The 23,341-nt window shown below is 34.5% G+C and overlaps 1 protein-coding gene and 1 long non-coding RNA gene across 2 annotated transcripts in view; one reads left to right on the top strand and one right to left on the bottom strand.

The window, feature by feature from the left end:
* Positions 1-11,284, top strand: part of LOC127855697 (uncharacterized) — a 41,643-nt gene extending 30,359 nt beyond the window's left edge. The window contains exons 8-15 of the mRNA XM_052391478.1: positions 141-830; positions 1,127-1,320; positions 2,266-2,457; positions 2,784-3,035; positions 3,196-3,284; positions 3,617-3,765; positions 8,561-8,764; positions 10,214-11,284. Of these exons, the coding sequence (XP_052247438.1) occupies positions 141-830; positions 1,127-1,320; positions 2,266-2,457; positions 2,784-3,035; positions 3,196-3,284; positions 3,617-3,765; positions 8,561-8,745 (1,751 nt within the window). The 3' untranslated portion in view covers positions 8,746-8,764; positions 10,214-11,284. The remainder of the gene's footprint in view (positions 1-140; positions 831-1,126; positions 1,321-2,265; positions 2,458-2,783; positions 3,036-3,195; positions 3,285-3,616; positions 3,766-8,560; positions 8,765-10,213) is intronic.
* The window catches only part of LOC127855698 (uncharacterized), a 23,887-nt gene continuing 691 nt past the window's right edge, over positions 146-23,341 (bottom strand). Inside the window, exon 2 of the long non-coding RNA XR_008037643.1 lies at positions 146-761. This is a non-coding gene — a long non-coding RNA (uncharacterized LOC127855698). The remainder of the gene's footprint in view (positions 762-23,341) is intronic.

The raw sequence follows: 23,341 nt of genomic DNA on the forward strand, positions 1-23,341 counted from the left end.
CTTTACTAAAGAAAGAGGCAAAGGAAGAATAATGCAAAACATGTAAAACCAAAGCTACCTCACTTTTATATATTATGACACATCATTGTGTATGATCCACTTTCGAATATTTTATATCTCTTGACAACTGTTCTTTTCAGGGGTGTTATTCGTGCTACATAGACGATATTTGTATAGACTTGAATTGCGCACGCGCATCAAAGGATGCATTAACTTAAGAAGTTACACTGGAATTAAAAAGTACTCAGTGAATTCACAAAGCAAAAATAAAACTCAACCCATGAACTGTTTGTTGGGCGATACTAACACGAATATTGATGTCGAGTCTGCACCTACCTGCCGTGTTTATTTCTTAAATGAAATATCTGACCACTTTGTTGATTCCGAGACTCAAACCGGTGTAATTTCTCAGACGAACAAGAAGAACGTGTTTGGGCAACCTTACACACATCGAGTCTTGGCCGATGAATCGAATGCCACTGTAAACATTCCAAACTCGGAATCTCGTATGACCCTTCCTTTGAGCGAACTCCGCAAACATCCAATCGAAGTTCACTGCTGCAGTTTCGATTGCATCCGACTGATCCGTCATAAAATGGATATCTCAGATGATGTGGATTTGGCCTCGCCTACAGTCGAGTATCTCCTTCCTGGATATGCCAAGCTCTGTGACTATGCGGTTGTTGTATTGCCTTTTATCGGTGACCCGTCACAGTTGCGCGTTTGGAAGTTTCAGTCGGCCGAAGGTCAACATGTGGTTTCTGAAAAGGTCGAAGTACCTCTTAAAACAAAAATAAACGAACATATGGATGCGTATTATGAAGTTGACGGTTGGTTTTTATAATGTCAAACTTACTGTGTGTTTAGAGTTTTTAAGCCTTATATCTCGTTAATTAAAGTAAAACATGTGCCATTTAACATTTTTTCAAGTAAAAGACAAGATGCATAGCTTCATATTTACAAACTCTTTATATTTTCACTTTTGCTTAGCATGTTCGTATTACTATCTTTGAAAGACACAAAGTGATGTGTCAAACGTGTGTGATATGCAGGAAAGCATGCGTTTAATAAGTAATTGTTCTCATTTTATTGACATGCGCTTACCTTAATTATGTTGTTTTTTCAGGTAATAAAGTTCACATCTACACGAAATCCTTTTCCGGATTTTACTGCACTATTACCTCAGATCGCCTTATTACCATGACAGCGTTTGTGTATGGGTCATATAAGAAGATAGAACAAGATATATCTCCCAGGCGAGAGGTCCGTCTGAGGCTGTTCATTTTGGACGAAATCTTCATGTTCATGGATTATAAAAAGGTTGCGGAGACAAAATCGCAATTAAACATATTATAAAGTCGTCTGAGTTTAATTACTTTTGGAAAACGTTTACAAACCTCTGCTTATACATTTGATTTGAAAGAGATTTGGATGTCCCTCCAAACATGTTCAACGTTTCAAAATCGTGGATATGGTTACAATTATTCAAACTAAGTCATGGTACTTAAAGTGATATTATGGGCATTTTTCACTGTTGAATTGAGCTGAAAAGAATTAACAGGTCAAAAGAGTTAGTTAAAATGTGGTTACTGACCAATTATCTGCAACTCATCTTGCTACCAGTTGTTTATTAAAATATATTTTATATTCAATATCTTACGTGACCCACCCAGTCCTGTAAGCCGAAATGATCCGTAAAAAAGTGTGTCTTTGTGTCGTATGAACGAATCTGCACTAAAACTAAATTTAGGTACACATCGTACATGCATGATCAGTTGTCAAACGAAAGTACGGTTGATATTCAAATGCATTATTTTTCTCTTTCCGGGATATTGTTCTAGTGTGTTGATGCTGCATTAACAAATCTAAGTGTATATGAAGTGAAAACACTAAAAATAAACAACGGTTGCGATAGACACTTATAAACTGTTCGATGCCCATACTATCACTTTAATTTTAAATGAGTGATTGACGGCATGTCTCCCTCCGCTTCAATATCTTTTATGTTAAGAAACATTTCAAGATTTGTGAAGTAATTATTTAATTTTAGTTTTAGAATTTGCATTTTGTGACTTTGACTGTTGTCGAAATAAGCATTTAGTTAACACATTTTATCCCGTCAGTTTCCACGTAGCAATTCTTACGTTAATTTGTATATTCTAAGACTTTTTTATAATGTCTTCTGATTGCATTTCAAATACTTTACATGAGAAGTGGACAGCGTTGATCTGTTCAATGATATCCTTCTTATAAATGTATTTCTAGAATTTGGATGACAGCGAGAACAAGGGACGTCGAAGACTGATAACGACACAGGTTCTGTTAACACCATTTACGACGCTTGAAGAGCGTCTATTACCAGACGATCAAGTCATTTCCAGACTGCGATATAAAGCACAGCATTGGACCCCAATTCGTGTGGAAGACACAACAGAGGCAGCCTTCGAAGATGAACAGGTACATTTATGATATTGCGTCACCTGATTAAATGGTTGTTTTAAGATGAAATTTGTCTTCTTACAGAATTACAGGTTCAATAAGATTTCAGTGTTGCTATCCAGAACTGAATCTTCTCTTAAATTGTTGAGCAATAATGTACTTAAAAAGTCAAATGGATGCTTAATTATTAGTTTTCAAAGACGTTTGCAACTCGAGTATTTGTTTTTTTGTGACATAAAACAAGTATAGCTGCACGGTGCACTATGCTTCCTAAACATTATATAAAACGATAAAAGTGTATGTTTAACCATACATCATTTGTCCTAATCCAAACTTGGTAATAGGTTACAGAGCTACATATCATACTTAAAACTAACGAGGAATGCCACCAGTTGCAGTCAGCCCAGGGTGAACCAGGATTTCCGATCGCAGCGGAATGGTACCTGTGTGCTAGACCTGAAATTGTGCCACAGGATGTTTTTCAGTGTATGTTAGATGTCGACGTCTATATGAGGTGTAGAGGCAATGAGAGAAAACATAACAGAATCGCCATTGACGAATGGCATCTACTTGCAAACGAAAAACTTCCGATAGAGGTAATTATTTTTAGAAAAAGAATTCTTTTTTGATGAAGCTGAATCGAAATAATTCGTTAAACTCAAAAATAAAGATCATATTGAGCATTTTCTTTGACCAATCAATTATTAAATTCGTAGCATAAGTTATTAAACAAAAGTTCCCAACCCTTATTTCCAGGTTGGACGTATGTCACGGTCTGTTCATAGTATCAAGGAATACTTTGCAAGCAACCCTGCGGAATTCGCTCGTATAAGACTTGTATTACAGTAAGTTAAGTGTATCGATAGTCGTGCCTTTGTATCAGGCATATATGCAGAGTAAACACAGTAGCTTTTATAATTCACAGAATTGTTTATACATGATTAGGCAACTCATCTTTGCCTAAACTTAAATGTTTTCTTTAAAAAAAATCAAACTCAACTCTCAGTTCTATGCCAGACTTATTGATTTTTGAGAGTAAAGAAGTAACTGTTCGGTTCATGATGTTCATGTAAAAGTGATGTATAATAAAAGACAGTAATGGATCTTACACTTTTATTTTTAATTCGTGGAAATATTCAAGATAAAACATTTTTCATATTGCATGTTCTTTTCTCAGGAGAAATTACAATGTGAACGGTAATTCCGCCGAAGACCTGTTTGAACAGCTACAAATAACATATCAGCCTCAAATGATTACAAGAGCAGTTATTGAAGCGTTGAGAGAGGCTCGATTGGATCACGTGATAAACACTCTCTACATACGAGGTATACTTACAGGGGATCACGTAAATAATGCCGTTCAGCCAGTAAATGACCCAGAAAATCAGCGTTTGCTGTGATCTAATGAATAATACTTTTCAGCCAGTTGAAAGGAACATTATTCTGACCCAGAAGATAAGCACTTTCTTTGAAAAACTGCATTTCGTAATTTGCGAACGTTAGACAATTAAACCGTACTAGCAGCGCAAGCCTTGATCAACGCGAACTTTGTATTTCACAACTCGTCGGAATAGCAAACATTGACCGATCAGAACAGCTTCGTCAATACCCAATGCATTTTTTGACTGGAATAATACTTATTTTTCATTGTTACATTGGATAAATTTATTTATTCGCGATATCATCTGTAAACAGAAAAACAAAAGCATCATTGGAGATTATTTAGGTTGTATCTGTTATGCTTACATGACTGCGAAATTTTATAAGATACACATTGTTCTTCTAAAGGACTTAACATATTTTCGATTTGTTTTTAAAATGTCACAATATGGTTTGCTCGTCGAAGAAAAGCATAACAAGCGCTTTATTATTTTGCGATTTGGATTTGCGATTGTAATTAAACAAAAATGTATTTTACACACGTCTATTAATCAGAAGTGTTATTTTTCTTGTTTGGATATAATGAATACATTTTTTTTATCTATAACATTGTGTGAGAATTTTTTTTAAGTCCCTTTGATACGTAATTCTAGAAGTTAAATAACGTTACTAAATCATAACGATTTCTTTTACTTGCTCTTCAAAACAAAAAAAGTGTTAATTTGTATTTGTTTATTTTGGAAGAGACTTTTTGTGTTGAGCTTTCACAAACAAGCTTTACTTTCTGAAATAACAAGACATAATTTTTCATTCCGATCACATATGTATTTCATGTAAAAATGTTGTGTGTGTGTATATACTGTGTATATACTGTATATATATATATATATATATATATATATATATATATATATATATATATATATATATATATATATATATATATATATATATATATATATATAATGTGTACATTTTTATTATAACATGATATTTTTCGTATTAACTAAACATTAAAATATATATCAGGACCCAGTTGTTCGAAACCTGGGTAAATTTCAACCCTGGGATAAATGTCGGATACATTTAACCAAGGGTTAACTTTTTGGTTAGGTGTTGTTGCATCATGTTGGTTAAATTTATCCAGCGTTTTGTCTGGATAAATTTAACCTTGGTCTAAAGGTTGGTTAAAATTTAACCATGTAAACAAACAAAACGGCCGAATTGTATTTGTATCCTAATCCAAGTAAGAATCGCCAACATTTTTTGAATGTTGTGTTAAATGATGATAAAATGCGGAGTCGATATCGGTTCAAATGAAAATGTTGATAGAATTTGTAATTTAATTGGCGGAAATAACGAAACTTCGACGAGGCGTTCCATGTTTATATACCATGCTCGCTTTAACGTTTACAAATGACAGGTTCGAAATAATGTGTTTTCTTTACACTCATGATTGCGTTAAACGTTAATTATACACGTTTTTATTCGCAATTTATTTACAGAATCACGACAAACGAAAATACATAGTTGTTTCATAGATCTATAAACATTCAATGCATTGAATATAACTGATTTAAAATTAACGTTTTTTATAGTATTATTAAATCTTGTTCTCAGAATATGCTGTCCTATTTATAGCTTGACGACATGTCGGCCATTTTGCTTTTACAATTGATTATGGGATAAGTGTAAAAGTTAACCAGTGGATACATTTACCCAACATGGATAGTTATCCAGCCTGGGTAAATATTTCCAGCAACGCATTTATTCAGCCTAGTTAGATACCCAGCTTGGATAACTTAAACCGGCGGTTAGCGCTAACCAAGGGGATAAAATAACCTAGTGTACGAACAACTGAGTCCTGATAATCACAATGATGGATTATATAAGTGCCTTATATAAGTCCCCAAAGAGTGAATCGTATTTGTATTGGGATAAGCCTCAGTGTGAGGTATCCCACCGAACAAGTGTTACTCATCTTTTGTTTCGATGAATGGGGAAAATCTTTAGTGTTGTTTAATGTTTTTGGTTGGCACAGCGCATTTTCTTCGTACAATATCGTTGTTGTATCAACTGTATATCGATATATATTCATTCTTACATGTCATTTGTATTCACCTCTTTATTTAGTTGATGCCGATTTGTAATACCATTCTTCTTGTAAAATCTGTCTTTTTTTATTTAATACGCTTTCCTTAACCGTTCGAAACCTGTGGCACTATATAAGAAGTAATGTATACATTTAAAAAATATTCTGATTGTTTACTTGTAAGTTTAACCCAGTATGTCATTGTAAATAAATTAGCACATTCTAAAGATTTTACTGTTTTTATATATGTGTTCACTATCACATTCTATACATAGTATCTGACACGATTCTCCTGGAGGGACTTTGCATATTGGGAGCGTTTAATAGAAAGTTAGTGTAATGGTCTAGCAATAAATAGTTCCACTTGGAAGTCAGTCGGCGTCAAAATTCTGTCGTTCGGACTCCGTAAAGACAATCAGAACACTCGGTAAAACTTAGCACTCATCTTCCAACATAACGCAGACACTTAAACAAAAACATCGAACGAATATCGCATAGAATAAAATATACAAATCGTATATTGACAATCGCAAAAACGTGAGAGCGACCTGGTCAACTTGTACTTTTAGTATAACTTGATTAGAACCGTGTGTGCCGAAAACAAACTATTCAACAAATTTATTCAACAATAAACACTGTATGCATAAGCTCCTTTGCATCAAACGTATTGGTGACATAAGAACTTAACTTGAACATCATCGTCACCGTCATAACATTGAAGGAATGATCTCATAGGGCTAATAAGCGAAATACAAGACTTCGGAATTGTAATTACTTTTGTCTAGACATATCAAAGACACGTTTTAGCGAAGTGATCTTGCAGCGTCAAGTTATACATATTTTTGTTGGACTCGATATTGTAGTTTGTCGTACATATTAGATGCAGCACTTGTTGGCCGAACTATGTTAACGAAACGCCAGTGCGATGTTAAATATAAAACGTTAAAGTGTGTTTGACGGCACGTGGTGTCTAATAGGCTTTGCGTATAGATAATAACCAAACGTACTGTTGTCGAATGCAAAAGCTTAACGTGCGTATGATTAGAAGGAGATTTCAATTTATTTCACCATATTTTATTTATTTAACTATAAGTTCACATAATTTGAATAATGCTGACCGAACAAACAAACCAATATTTGAGAGAATTATACAAGTGTGTATTTATTTGACGTTTTATATAAGTATGCAGTAAATAGTAATATATTTAACTATTTAAATTTGTACATACATTTTTTTCTCATTTAAATGTAATACTCGCAAAGGGCACGTAATTAACACAGCGTTGCATTTTTATGAGTATTTTACAATATCGGGGTGACGTGTACACGGATTTCGAAGAAAAACTCGAAATGTATTTGTCTTCCGCTGAAATAAAAATAAAAACGCCGCATATACATTTTTCTGTGAACAACGACGCCGCCTTCAACCTTCCATATATTCCAAACTGTGTTTGAAAACTAAAACTTAGGTTCCTGAAAATTTAGTTCATTCGGTACCAAAGCTTTTTTCTTGGTATGTAAAATATTATGATCCTACATTCAGAGATCTAGATAAATTCGTCTCTGAGTATTAACGAATAGAAAAAAAAATAAAAAATGCATTAAATTTCGGCACAGTTCGTAACATATGGCAAAACACTTTTTGGTACGTACTTTGAATCGATTAAAGTGCGTAACCGTTTTAACTGATAATCCAGTTGAGTTTTAGTGTTAGTTAATCTTTGAATCAAAAGTAAGTTAATAAAAATAAGCATGATATTAAAATGGCTTCCCATCGTGTTTCAAACTCCGCGCAGAGATTTGACTTGAACCAGCATAGCTGGAACTAATCCCCGCCTTTATAATAAACTACGTGATTATAGCCGAGCCAGGTAGTAAAATAATTTTCCAGTTGTTATGTTTACTTTTTAAAATTAAGGTTATTTTTTATTATGAATCTAATCTTTTACACTATTTTCAAAATATAAAAAAAATGATACTACTTTTCAAAATATAAAACTAAAAGGATTTTCTTGTGATGGAAGAGATTGTATGTGAGAGCATGGAACAACAACTCTGCGTGGAGATTGATCGAATTTGCGTATCAAAAACGGGACGTTTTTAGGTCAAAATATACTAAATATTTTCCCTATACAATTCAATACAAAAGCGACAACCTGTGGCGAAAATAAATGCAACATTTTGCACAAAGAGACCACTATGACCATACCTTTAATAAAGGCCGTACTAAGCTGAATCGATTTATGCAATAAAAAAGACATGCCATGCACAAACCAAGAAAGACCTTGACACAAATCAAAATCGACTGTATTTGCACCTTTGTTTCACGGCCGTTTTCTAGTGGAATGTAACCTTTTTCAGTGCAATTGTTTTGCTATACTATTTCACTGTATCATATTTCAGGGATTTAGCTGTGACCACCTATTAATGCCATATCACTATCACCAAAAGATAAAAACAGAACATTATTCTTATGTGTAAAACCTGCTTTCGAGTAAACTATGATATTTTTATAGAGAGTACAGCCCTACATGACTCGATTATTTAATATAATGTAGCAGCGACCAGCGGCTCCTGCAGGAAGTATATTTAAATATGTCAATAGAGAGGAATCTTATGATGCTTCTAGAATTGTTATAATTATTTTAGGCGATCTCATTGGCACAGCGATTGAAAAGTCAGAACATAAAAATAACAACAAAGATTATGGTGGTGACACATTGTCTGACAAAACTCAGAAATCGTGGAAACAAAATTACCATTGGTTAAGCATTATTCAAGAAGGCCAAGAAATTAGACTGACCAGTATAATTTGCAAATATAAAAAGTTTTAAAGTATCTTGGCAAATGAAGGTCAGGGCTCGCGCTGTCGTTCGCCACTTGAGCCATTTGCGAAAATATTGAGAATTTGGCTCAAGAAAAATCCGCTTTGCGAAAATGCTAAAGTCTCGTAAAATTTCATTGAAAACAGCCGCCATTTTAACCCGAAACTGGTTTTCTAAATTTTTCTCTTTTTTTCAATGAAAGTATTCGCAATTTGAACAGTGAACGAAAACCAGTCTGCACCTGTATCGAGACATCGCTTGACCTTATTGTTATAGAAGTGCACATGGTAGCTGGCCAATCAACACTGAGCTCGCTTACACATGAAATGACGTAGTTGAATGAAACGTAAAAATGGGTGGAGCTTTGAATACACAGTTAATATTGTCGTCTGCAAACAAAATAGCGGCAGGTCGCAAATGTCGTATTATAAGATTAAAAATAAAAATAAGCGTGACAGTAAATTAATTATTTCAAAGCTGACTATTGATCTAAATTAAAGAGTGATAATTAAATAATTAGTTCTATGTCGTTGATGTTAAAACTTTCTGCCGATTTTCTATTGAAATGAAAAGGTAATAATTAATCAATTTGATCGTTTTACTCACACTATGCTAACTAACAGCGGCGTATTTTAATCAAAGGAAAACGTGAAAAACACGCGCGGTTTAATTGCAATTAAAGTTTAATTAAAGTTACGAATTTTTAACTCATAGGAAGAGTAATTCATATCGTCAACAATATAAATGGAAGTATCCACTTTGTCCGTACAGTCGCTAACATGGCTTCTTTAACCTTAAAGTGTCCTTTGGACGAAAATGAGTCTGAACAAACAAACAAAAAAAAATTAACACAAAAAACTAGAGCATTCCAAGAGTCATGGAACGTTGATAACAATTGGCTTCGCTTTGAGAATGAATAAAAATCAATGTACTGTGACCTATGCATTAAGGTGCATAATTCCAACACATTCACTGTAGGTTGCAATATCCTGAAAAAAGACTCGGTGACGAAACATGAAAGTCTAAAGGTAAGATTTTGAAGATGAGAGGAATTTTAATTTGAAATTACTTTAAAATGCTATAGTCTAACCATATGTATATAAGCAGATTGACTATGTATTTATTTATATTTTTTTTTATTTTCAGATCACACTCATGCCGTCGATGCCAGCAAGCAATCGGTGTTTATGAAGTCCGCCTGTGACGTGGCCATAACGAAGAGTGAGGCAGCGGTAACTGCAGCTCTAAAATATCTCTATTACTATGAAAATTGTGATGTGATGTATATTATGATATGTGACATGTGCTTGTTGTCATTAAAAGAAATATGAAACTTCTATAGTTAATATTGTTATTTGAAACAAATGAAAACTGGTTGGCAATAGGCCCAAAACGCACCACAGACAATCTAGGATCCAAAAAAAAACCCTAGATCTGGGTGGCTCAAAGATATTTTGGGCCAGCGCTAGCCCTGAAGGTTCTACATACATTCAAAGGAACAGTATTGATAGACACAGTAAGTTCAATGTGCATCAAATTGTCGAGAAAGAACTGGCAAATGCAGTCAATAATGTTATGACAACTAAGAAGATTAAAAGGAATCTATGGTTACAACTATAGATGATGCCCTAAAACTTGGTAAACTTGAGCATTTAAATTCAATAATAGAGAGTATAAAAGATGAAAGCACGCATTAAAATAGTGACAATAGAAGATGGTTCAACATGTGAATTATTGAATGATGATGTTTTCTTGACTCACAGGCCAATTCGTATCATGCATTTAAGAGATAGATATGTGACATGTTTTGAAAAGAACTATTAGCATAGGTTTAAAAGGGTGACAGTGAGAGTTGGGCTGTTTTGGAGACTTAGAGTGAGCTCTATGGTGTAGATAAGGAGGTCACTGTTGTTAGTGGAGATTTAGAGTCTTTAGAAACCAAAACACTCTGTCATAGAGATATCCAGATTAATGGAAGTAAAGCGTTACCCGAATTAGACAAGCTATGCAAATTATGCCTGTTTATTATTGTTACCAGTGTGGAATATCAAAGAAGTTTCAGCAAAAAAAACGGACTGCAAATAGTTTAGAAGCTGTCTCAAAGAAGATAATATTGACCTGCTGATTGCAGAGAATATGTACCAGGTCCCTGTGGGATCATACGGCCCATCTAGTGCAGTACTGGCGTATCTGTATCTTCTGGTTTTTAAAGATAAAAAGAGAAGGGAGGACCAGGAAACTTAAGAAACTTCAGATGAGAAGAAAACATTCAAAGTTTTAACTTTTTAGAGATTATGTTTATAGTTAATTTACATAGATCTCAGGCAGTGTGACTTTATTTTCAATTGCACAAGCAGAGTCATAATTTAGTTTAATTGTGAATTGACGTTCATGTTATACTCGAATAATCTATTTAAGAAAGACCCAATGAAGACAGATATACAACACGTGTAAGTTGATTATTTGAAAGAAAGTATGTTCTTATAATCATTTAAAATGTATTATGTTGTTATTTATTAATAACAAATAATAATATTTCTAGATTAAACACTATGAATTGTGTCATTTTTTATGGAAATGGAAATGCCCTTCAACATTACTAAATATCCTAAATGACTGAAACAGAGGAGTACAACACCCTTTAACAATATTTATCACGGGTAAAATAAGACTAAATCCTTTTCTGAAGCTCTGGGCGCCCTACATACTCGCCATTATGTTACAAAATGTAAAATGCTTATTAAAACTATACCAATTTAAATTAAACAATTGACGTATTTGTTGATGCTTTTTATTCTATTGATCCACAATGCATTATAACAGTTGATAATTGACGAAGAAAAGACATGTGCATCAATTCGGTATGTTATATGACACCATAACCTAAGTGAAGGAAATAAATGCCTCAGGTTGACTAAATTGCGGAGCTTGACCATGAAATAATACGAGTCGCGTTCTGAAAAAACTAGGTTTAATGCATGTGTGTAAAGTGTTGTCCCAGATTAGCCTGTGCAGTCCGCACAGGCTAATCAGGGACGACACTTTCCGCTTTTTATGGTATTTGTAGTTTCAAGGAAGTCACTCCTTACCGAAAATCAAGTTAAGGCGGAAAGTGTCGTCCCTGATTAGCCTGTGCGGACTGTATTTCTTACGTGTCTTTGTCGCAAGTTACAATGAATGAATGGCTTGAGAATCCTCCTCCTGCTACTCATCATTATGATGATGATCCCCCTCCTCCTCCTCATCATCATAAGCATCAACATCATAAGCATCATGATTTGCATGATTGTCGTCATCGTCGTCATCAAACCTGCTTGAGTCTCCTGTTTGTTGTCTGTTTTGATCAATTCTATTCCATTCTGTTATGTTTTGCTTTGTTCTGTGCTGTTTTGAGTTGATCTATTCTGTTCTGCTCTATTGTTTCTACATACTCCTCCTCCTACTTCTTCTACTCCTTCTCTCCTCCTCCTTCTCTCCTCCTCCTCATCCTTCTCATCATCATCATTATCATCATCATCATCATATGTATTATTATCGTATCATTTTAATTGCCCTTACATGTTGGTCGTCGGGGGAAAATAAGGTACGACGACACACAGGTATTTAACCAGTCATGTATGTTTTGGGCTGCTGTGAGTAGCTCATTCATGACGAGGGGCGTCCACTCTTTTACATTGTCGATCCAGCGTTTCTTCTGACGGCTCGACGGCCATCTTCTTCTCGTGTTCTGGAGAACAGTCTTGCACAATGTGTCTTGTTCCGGATGTATTCGTTGGTATTGCGCTCTATGTAGGTGTTGGAAAGCGGACATCATAAACAATTGTGTTCAAAGGCATATAAATCCTGCATTATGTGCCCGCGTGAAGCGTCCAGATTTCTCAGCCGTACAAAAGGATGATCACTACGAGGGACTGGAAGAGGTTGTATTGGTTTGGGATGCTGAAGTAGCCGCGTGTCTACAACCTGCTCAGTTTGACCTTGACTGAGGTCACCATGGCTATTCTTAATAGGGCCTCAGCGGTACGGATGTTATCTGTGAACATGGTTCCTTCCAAGTATTTGAAGCTAGTTACTTCTTCAAGCGTCTCGTCGTCAATGGTAATGTCTTCGGTGGTATTGTTTGTCTATTCAAAGATCTCTGACTTCTCAATGCTGACCTTAATTCGTATGCTAGTTGAAGATCTGTGCAACTGCCCTCCGCCAAACTTTGTATCCAGCCTGCTTTTTGTCTTCCTTACAGTTAAATCGATGAAGGATAAATAAAGTAACACACGCTTGATTGTGATATGGATTTGAAGAGACTGGGCATACAAAAAGGTGTGCCGTTATCGCATTACTTCATGTTGTACAAACTACCGCTTGGTATGTTTCACACTATTGACATCACGCGCCGTCGTTAACTGAGCATGACCCCATTTACAATTTTAAAACGGCTTGCGTGGATCGTACGCTTTAAATGTTTAGTAGAATGTTTTATAGGATAGTCAATTTATGAAAATGATTATGCAATTAAACAGTTATCCACGACTTGTTTATTATACAACACCTGTGTGGCATAATACAAACACGCGTTTTAACTTGTTTTGATATTGGTTTTCATAAAACTTAATAAAACGAAAGTGAAACGGGCTCCATCACTGTTCGTGATGTACAACAGTGAATATGTGTAAGTATGAGAAATAGATTCGAACAAAGACTAGAGTTTTTATGCAATTCAGACCGATATAGCCGATATTACTACTAGCTTAAAGTCCTGATATGACAGGCAATTAAATAAGCAGTTGTTTGTTTACTTAACACACATTGCTAATTGGTAGCCACCTGCTTCTTTTATGCATTTATCAGTTTGTCAAAAGTGTAAGAAGTTGCCTTTGTGTTTTAGTAACTCGTGATTAATGTACTAATTGCCGAAAATATAAAACAAAACGTTGGGGCTTTCATCAACCCATGAAGGAAATTTATGGTCTCGTTACAATTTAAATACCAATTACAAACATACATTTTGATATTCATTCCTTTCTTAAATTTCTCCGTGATAAGACGTGCAAAGATTATCGATACGGAATTTGTCAGTTCAAGTACATATTCATGTATGTCAATAGTTATTAAAACATGATATGTTTAATGAAATAAATAATAAAAACATAAGGAAATTGAAATGATAAATATAAAATCAAAACTGTGTTTTCAATTCTTTATGGCATTATACATGCATTTGTATTCAACCATTTAAGCAATAGAGCACATACATAGATAAGGTACCTGTTAAAATCCTACTAGCATATTTTGCAGAGTTTCAATGGACCTTGCGAATGAAAACCACCTGTGAACAAAGACCACAACGACCAAATCCCTTAAGGTTCATGGAAGGGATAAAATTCATTAAAACTTCGCTTTGGGTTTTCTTCATTCAATGTGGTACAATATGGTCAAACTATATATCATTTTAAAGCTAAAGACGGATAGAATAACATAAACACATTTTTGACATTCAATATTATACATATACAAGGTCAAGTTAGCAACATTTCACAGAAAATTATTGTCATTAAACAACAAATGAGTTTTTATTCAACTGCCTTTTTTGGATAAATTTCCTAAACAAAGTTCTAATGATAACTAAAACGTAACTACTTTTTAAAAATCCAGGTATGGTGGATAAAAAGAGTCACAATTCTATTTCAAAGGCTTAACAATTTTGTCATTTACCTCTCAACCAAATTGCAAATTTTAAAACATCTAAAATTGAAATAGATTGCAGACGACATATAAAATTGTAAAGGAATATAAAGAAATTGGCAAACTGATTGATTTTATATTTCGATTCATCTATCCATTTTGAAAGCGTGGCACTCGCTGTGCTCCGTAGAAAAACGTGCAAAACAAATCGGTCGAAACCACGTGCAGTGGTGAGAAAACCGGGTATGTGTATACACATACTTGAGAAAACACATACTTATTTTGACAGTTTGGTCGCAACTAGTAAAACAACTATTAACATTAATCAGCAAGAGATCGCACTAAATAACAGAAATGACCACGTAGAGATATCATCAATTACCCTGCTTCAAATATTTTCCAGCTGAAAATTGTCCCCCACACGTCTTTTTTAGTTTATTTGTATTGTTTTTCTGGAGCCGAAGTGCATCTCACAGAATATCCATCCAACTTCCGTTTTTTTCACTTTCGTTATTAAAAACTCCGTTTAAAAGAATTATTTCTACTTTTAGATTGTTAAAGCGATGTATTATTATACATTATCAATAGAATAGTATACCGTGATGAATTGAACGTATCGATCTTTCTGTCAGTCTGTAAGCGTACTATTTTATGCGCAACAATAACAGTATATGTGATTCGACAACAATTGTAAACATTGGTGAAATGCTTGTTACATATTTATTTTTTTGAGTGTTTATGAGGTCAGATCGTGCAGTTTGCAAACATCGACGGAAAGATTACAGTCCAATGCATTTGTCATCGTCAACCGTTTGGAATGTCAATTAGGCGATGAGTGAGTTTTTAGCATGTTTCTTTCTATTTTATTAATTTAAAAATGGCTGCCCCCATGGTGATGAAATGACATGTGTTCGAGTTATGATATTTCTAGATATGTAAATTTTGTTCACTATTTAAGCGTTACTTGCCCTCGTCAAGGTCGATATTATTCACTAGTGCTATACTTTTCCACCGAACTACGTCGAAAAAACATGATTCAGATTTTTGAAAATAATGTCTATTTTAGTGTTAAAATCGCTTTGTATTTTGATTGATTTTGTGGATGGTATGATACGTTGATGCACAAAATTGGTAGCAGTTTGAAGGAAAAACATCCTTTAAAGCATATATGTATACATTTTCAATGTGGCACTCTTCCTTTAGTCATATTTGAGTTCAATGCAAGGGGTCCCACATTTTTCAAAATGAAGCCTCTACATGAACCTTAAGTGGTCTTTATTGACAGGTTAGACTGTACTTGTTTGCAAAGTGCTTGAGAAATAATGGATAGTTATTTTACTAAGTCAGCACGAACCCTTATGTTATTTGTGTTAAGCAGTTATAATTCATGTATATAATTTCATTTTAAATGCATAATGAATTTCATGATACATGTATAAATAATAAATAATAATAATAATGTGAAATTATCCCAGTATTGCATGAATTGATTTGATGTCAATTCGTGTTCTTGGACGCTAACAATAATTAACACTATGTTTTATGTCATTTTTATTATGACATCAAACTTGGAATGGACATCATTTTGGAGATTTTATCAAACTGTTCATTTCATGTTTTTAATGTTTCTATATGTTCTGTATATACCTTTAGTACAAGAGGCACTTTTCCATAACATGTTCATTACTAGTGAAGTTTTATGTTAACATGTTAAAGTATAGAGAGCAGTGGAAGCGATGACTCACTTTAATGCATTGCATTTCAACTCGCGAGGTATATCGGGTCAATTTGCGGCCACCGTGTGTAAATGTCAGAGTTTACATACAGGTCATCGCTGCGTCTCTACCCTATGTGCTGATCGGAGTTGATTTAAACATATTTTATTTCCAAAATAGTTACACAACTACAGAACATATATAGAAATACAACTGTTTTGAAAAAAGGGTAGGACCTAAAGTTCTAACAACATTATTGGTGGTCTTTCCCTGTTGTGTTATTTACATTGCATATATTCGTGACGATAGCGTGATTTTGTAAAGCTGTAAGTTACATGGTCAAGATTACATTTGTATTAAGAGAGCAAAATACAAGTGCGCAAGTAAAATACAAAAGAAAATCATGGTTTGTAAAGCATTGGAAATAAAACATACAGTACAACCTTGAGATTGTGAAGTCCTGTCCAGAAGAATAAACATAACTATGCGCTACAACAACATTATGAAAAACGCTTTGTCGTCTTAATAAATATCTGAACATTTTTAAATATGAAGCAGTTGGTGTCATTATCTAACATGTCATTACCAAAAAGCATTGTATTGCAATTTATTTGTTCAATTGCGTGTAGGGTTTCAAAAAGAGTAGTACGTTGTTCAGAAAAGCGTGGACAAATAAAAAAGAAATGATACACTGATTCAACTTCTCCACATACGCATAAAGGTGAAGGTTCTAAGTGATTGATGAACAAGTGCAATTTCAAATCGCTACAGTTATTCCTTAGTCGAGCATGTAAAATGGACGATTTTCTATCACCAGTATGAAAATATAAAGGAGTTTCGACATTTGGGAGAAATAATTGTTTCAATTTAATTTTGAATCTTGATAGAGAATCTAACAGTCTTATGTCGCGAGGTAAGTTGTTCCATAGATCGATAGCCGACGGGATAAATGAGCGTGAGTAAAGTTCCGTCCTTCTAGTAACGATTACATAATCATTTGCGTTCCTCAGGTTCCTAGCAGATTGTTGATAGACAGTTGCTGGTAGTAAATTTTGTAAGTAGTCTGGACATAAACCATTGTGAATTTTGTACATATGTATAAGTTTTAGATACTTCCTACGCTCGGCTAAACTATGCCAGTTGATTTCTGAATACAAGTTAGACAAAGAAACAGATTTTGTGAGACCTGTGACTATTCTTGCCGCTTCATTTTGTATTTTATTTAACATTTCTTTTTCGTAAAGAGCACATCCGTCCCAAACGACACATGCATACTCAAGTAGTGGTCGTAGGTGGGAAATATAAATTTGATTTAATGTTTTTCTTGAGACCGTGTATTTAATTTTTCGCATAATTCCAAGTATTTTCGATGACGATTTTACTATATTAGTGATATGCTCGTGCCATTTGCCGTTTGAACTGAGTGTAAGACCGAGGTGTTTGTGGTTTTCTACAAAATTGACCGGTACATTATTAAATAAAACATGTGGTTGGGGAACAGCATGGTGTGATGAAAACAACATAGCCACGGTTTTATGTGGATTAAAATCTACAAGCCATTGTTTTGCCCAGTTACTTATAACTTGTAGGTCACGGTTCAGAACAATTTCAATGTTATATATATTTGAGGTAGTACATGAGAGGGAAGTGTCATCGGCAAAAAGGCGGGCAGTACATTGAAGGTGCTTGACTATGTCGTTTACATAAACAAGAAAAAATAATGGGCCTAGAACAGATCCCTGTGGAACACCGGCATTAAGCTCTAACGTTTGAGATATTGATGCTCCAACCACGACTTTTTGAGTGCGACTCCCTAGATAACTTTTTATCCAATTAAGTAAATTACCATCAAATCCATTTTGTTTAAGTTTGAAGAGTAGTCCTGTGTGCCAGACGCGGTCGAACGCTTTAGAAATATCACAGAAAACCATGCATGTGAGTTTCTTTTCATCAATACCTTTCGTTATTTGATCAAAAATGTCGATTAATTGAGCGACTGTGGAGTGACCTTTTAAGAAGCCCGACTGGTTGGAGTATATAAGTTTGTTAGCAAGAAGGTGGTTGTATAAATGTTTATAAACTATCCTCTCCATCAGCTTGCCTACGCAACTTAACAATGAGATAGGACGGTAGTTGGAAGGATTATTCGGTTCTCCCTTTTTAAATAGAGGCATTACAATCGCTTCTTTCCATTGGGCAGGATATGTACTTTCGTAAAGTGATTTGTTAAAGAGGATACACAAAGGCTTAGCAATAGAATTGCACGTTTTTTTAAGGACAATGTGACTTATAAGGTCACCACCGACGGCTTTATTGGTCATTAAGCATTTAATAACATCTATAATTTCCGATTCTGATATGGACAGGTTATATAATTTTGCGTTAGAGATATCTGAGAATTGTGGAAGAACACCGGTTGAGTCATTCAACGACGCAATAGAGGCAAAGTATCTGTTTAAACAGTTTGACTTGTCGGTATCTGACAAATGTACAATAAGATTGCCGTCAGAGTCCGTTGACTGTAAAGGTGGTATCGAATTCGGATGAGAATTTGTTTTTATTAGTTGCTTTAGTGTTTTCCAATATTTTTTTGGATTTGAAGTATTTAGTTCATCAAGAGATGTTTCTAGGTTCGAATAAAACTGTTCTTTCGCATGTTTTATCATGTTATTAACCTTATTTCGAAATTGTTTATATTTGTTCCAGTTAGCAGAAGTAGGATTGTCTATGGATATGTGTATTTGTCTATCTCGTTTACGAGCCATTGTTCTAATAGAAGAATCATACCATGGTTTGTCATTAGGGCGCACTGTGACAAGTTTGTTTGGAATGCAAAGTTTCATCAGTTCGATAAGTTTGTTCGTAAACATAACAGTTGCTTCATTAACATTAGAATCATGGATAAATTCCCAGTTTGTACCTGTAATAAGATTGTTTAGTCGATCGAAATCGGCATATTTATACAACCAAATGTTTCGTTGAATCGGTTTGCTGTTTATTAAAGGAATTGAAACATGAATGGCAGTAGCATGATGGTCACTAACAGTTTGAGGGATAACTATTACTTCACTGTTCAAGCATAAAACGGTATCCGAGATCAATATCGGATCAATTAGTGTAGCAGTATTTGCGGTGACCCTTGTCGCTTGAGCGATAACGTTGTGCATATTATACAGGGAAACTGATTGAGAGAGGCGAGCATTGGGTTTAAATTGGTCTTCGTTTATGTCCCCAAGCATGATGACGTTCTTGTTTAAATCAAGCGCTTTATCAATCATGATTTCAAAATCATTCCAAAAAGTAACATCAGAATTAGGCGGCCGGTAAAAGCAACAAATCAGAGTATTGAAATTATGTAATTTAACTTCTAGCCAAACTGTGTGTAAACGGGGATTTTCGAGGTCGAGAATACGCCTCGATAATAATGATTGTTTTACATAAACAATTAGTCCGCTTGAATGACTCGTGAAATCCTTTCGAAATAATTCGTGATAAAAATCATCAATTAAGATCTGCTCGTCGGTGATAACCTCGGTTAAATGGGTTTCCGTAAAACACATTATGTCAAAATTAAGTAAATTATCTTTGATAAATTCAAGTTTGTTGCGCAACGATCTTATGTTAAGGTGAAGTAGATCCAAGGTACCGTTATAAGGGCCTGGATTAGGTTCGACATCACCGGACAGAAGTAAAATAAAACAAATAATATCAGCGCATACAACAATAATCGCACATGCTAACAACGAATTTAGGTATTTGTACGTTGTTAACTGCGATAATCTTTGAAGACTCAACAAAAATGTAATCAATACATAATTAAAATCATAATTGATAGTATACTTATGACGACAAATCCTTACACTTGAATTAAAAATTCCAACAGCCATTCTGTATTGAGTAACGTCATTACCCATTGGGTAGTAATGTTAACAATACAGGGGGTTTAAACCAACCAGGCTGTAGAACAAGATAAGTTGGCAGCGACATAGCCTTAATAAATGAATTGGACAGGACTGAGAAAAAAGCATAACAAACTAGAAAAATGGTAATTGGAAAGCAAAATGAGATGTTGAAAAATAAAATGAGCTTTGATAAACAACACAACATCATACGAAATAAATGAAAAAGCGGATGGTTGCAGCATAGTAGTGCTCAATATGTATGTTCAATACATTGGACATTTAGTAATAATATGGTGCTTTTAAGCTGAAGAGTTTCATAACAAGGTAAGTCACAACGAGTCATGAATTTGACAAGTCGACTAGCTGCAAGATAAATAGTTCGATTAGAATTACATCAGCAAAAGAAAAGTGCAAATAAATGACCTTTCTGATCGGAGTTCGCGGCCAGGAAAATAATTGTTACATAATAAAGACGCTATAGCGTGAACTAGGTGAACTGGAATTTTCTTTAGACCAGACAGATGTTAAATGAAGATATCCAGCGATATCATATGGTATGTCAATAATAGATTCTTAATGTGTTTTACAACAATACCATGATAAATATTATTTTTAATTAATTTAACAAGAATTATGCCATCATATTGACTAATGAATTAAGCATGAGCGCAATGATTCTCGATACTGTTAATAATCGAATCAAATAGCAACGCCAGACAAACCACTAAAACAGGTTTGTTCGAAGAACGCGCGTATAAATATTTAAAATATGTACGGATACTTCGCGTGTGGCCGATTGACTCATATGTTTTATTTCACTTCCATTCTTCTTTTGGTTTTCTGTTTTGTATCTATACGTTTATGACCAGCAATATGTAATAAAGTAAAATAAGCCGCGAAAAATCCGCGTATCATCCCGTACTGCGTTTGCTGCAGCTAAGAAATGCACAGAAAAAGACATTCGCTATCTTTGATCTCATTCATTGAAGTCTTTACCTTTCATTAACTGCAACCACAATCAACGCCGTATATCTTTTTTAAAGATATTTCTTGTTCGGCGTAAGCTGTATTAAGCCAGCTTTTCACCTTAGCCTGACCTTTGTAAGTGTCCAATACAATTCAAATAAATTTCCCGCGGCTAGGTACGAATGAATACACTTCATTTATTCCATTGGCTGATTTGAGTATACCACCAGAACATTGGAAACATATCCGCGTCTTTGTAACACTGTTTTACTGTATGAAACAATTTTATCTCTAATGAAAAGGCTTAATAGATAGAACAGTTTTACACTCAATTCTCGACATCAATACAGTTTGTGCGTACACCTTTTATTTTCAGAGTATTACCAGCGCAAAAGCGTTTATACTTAAAAGGCTATGTTCTCATATTTAGTGCTTACTTCCATATTCCTGTCAACATGTAAACATGTAAAAGTATAAAGAGCAGTGGAAGCGAAGCCTCACTTTAAAGCATTGCATTTCAACCCGCGAGGTTTCGGGTCAATTCGCGGACATTCAGAGTTAATATACAGGTCATCACCGGAGTTCGCGGCCAGTAAAATAATCGTTATATAATAAAGACGCTATCCGTGAACTAGATGACCTGGAATTTTATTTAGACCAGAAACATGTTAAATGAAGATATTCAGCAATATAATTATGGTATGTCAATAATAGATTCTTAATGTGTTTTCAAAAATACAATGATAAATATTATTTTTGATCAATTTAACAATAATTATTCCACCATATTGCCTAATGTACTAAAGTGATATTATGAGCATGTAACAGTTTATAGGTGTCTATCGCAACCGTTGATTATTTTTGATGTTTCTACTTCATATACACTTATAGTAATTAATGCAGCATCAACATACTAAAACAATATACCAGAAAGAGAAAAATAATGCATTTGAATATTAACCGTACTTTCGTTTGACAACTGTTCATGCGTTTACGAGTTGAACCTAAATTTAGTTTTAGTGCAGATTTGTTCATACGACACAAAGACACAATATTGTTTTACGGATCATTTCGGCTTACAGGACTGGGTGGGTCACGTAAGAATATCGAATATAAAATATATTTTTATAAACAACTGGTAGCAAGGTGAGTTGCAGATAATTGATCAGTAACCACATTTTAACTAACTATTTTGACCTGTTAATTCTTTTCAGCTCAATTCAACAGTGCAAAATGCCCATAATATCACTTTAAGCATGAGCACAATGATTCTCGATACTGTTAATAATCGAATCAAATAGCAATGCCCGACAAACCACTAAAACAGGCTTGTTCGAAGAACGCGCCTATAAATACGGATACTTCTCGTGTGGCCGGTTGACTCATATGTTTAAATTTCACTTCCATTCTTCTTTTGGTTTTCTGTTTTGTATCTATAGGTTTATGACCAGCAATATGTTATAATGTAAAATAAGCCGCGAAAACTCCGCGTAACATCCCGTACTGCGTGTGATGCAGCTAAGAACTGCACAGAAAAAGACATTCGCTATCCTTGATCTCATTCATTAAACTATTTACGCCGTATATCTTTTTTAAAGATATTTCTTGTTTTATATAATTCTGACTGTATTTTTCAACTGTTTTCATGTTGGTTTGGACATGGATTAAATTAAACATCCACTTTTGATGTAAAATCGATTTGTATACATTGTACTTGCGCATCATGTCTATTTAAATGACACGTTTATCATAAAGTATCACATTTTATCATTTATTTAATGCATCTAAAGTCTAAGGCTTGTTAAGACATACTCGCGTCTGTTTCCTGAGTAGAACCATTTATAATATTAAGGGTTTTCAGACAAGATCATTGTACCAGAGATTGATTTATGCAATAAATCATCTGCTGATCTAGGGTAAGTGATGAGATTTGCCGCGAATAATCAATACACATGTGTTTACACACACTACAGAGCGGTCTGAGTCTGAACCACGGAAGGCGGACATTGGGCAGTGTGCAAAGCAAATCAAGACCGCAATAAGACTATATGAGCGGACCGGTTTTGAAGAAGACAGCGGGCGTCATGGCTTGCTGGTTTTTTGGAAGTTTCAAGAACGTCCCCGTGGGAAACAAATCGGCGAATCAAGCAAATCATGGAAATATACGGTAGTACGTCACATACTGAAAACCTCATAAATACTAATATGTACAAACTTGACATAAGCATTTCGGCTTTGAGGCTCAATTCTGCGTTCCCTGCCACGCGTATAATGAGTTTGTGCATGTATTATAACGTCTTTAAGAGACTGAACATTACCTAAGTATGCCATTATCATATAAAT

The sequence above is a fragment of the Dreissena polymorpha genome, chromosome 13 (assembly GCF_020536995.1).
Source record: "Dreissena polymorpha isolate Duluth1 chromosome 13, UMN_Dpol_1.0, whole genome shotgun sequence".
NCBI lineage: Eukaryota > Metazoa > Mollusca > Bivalvia > Myida > Dreissenidae > Dreissena > Dreissena polymorpha.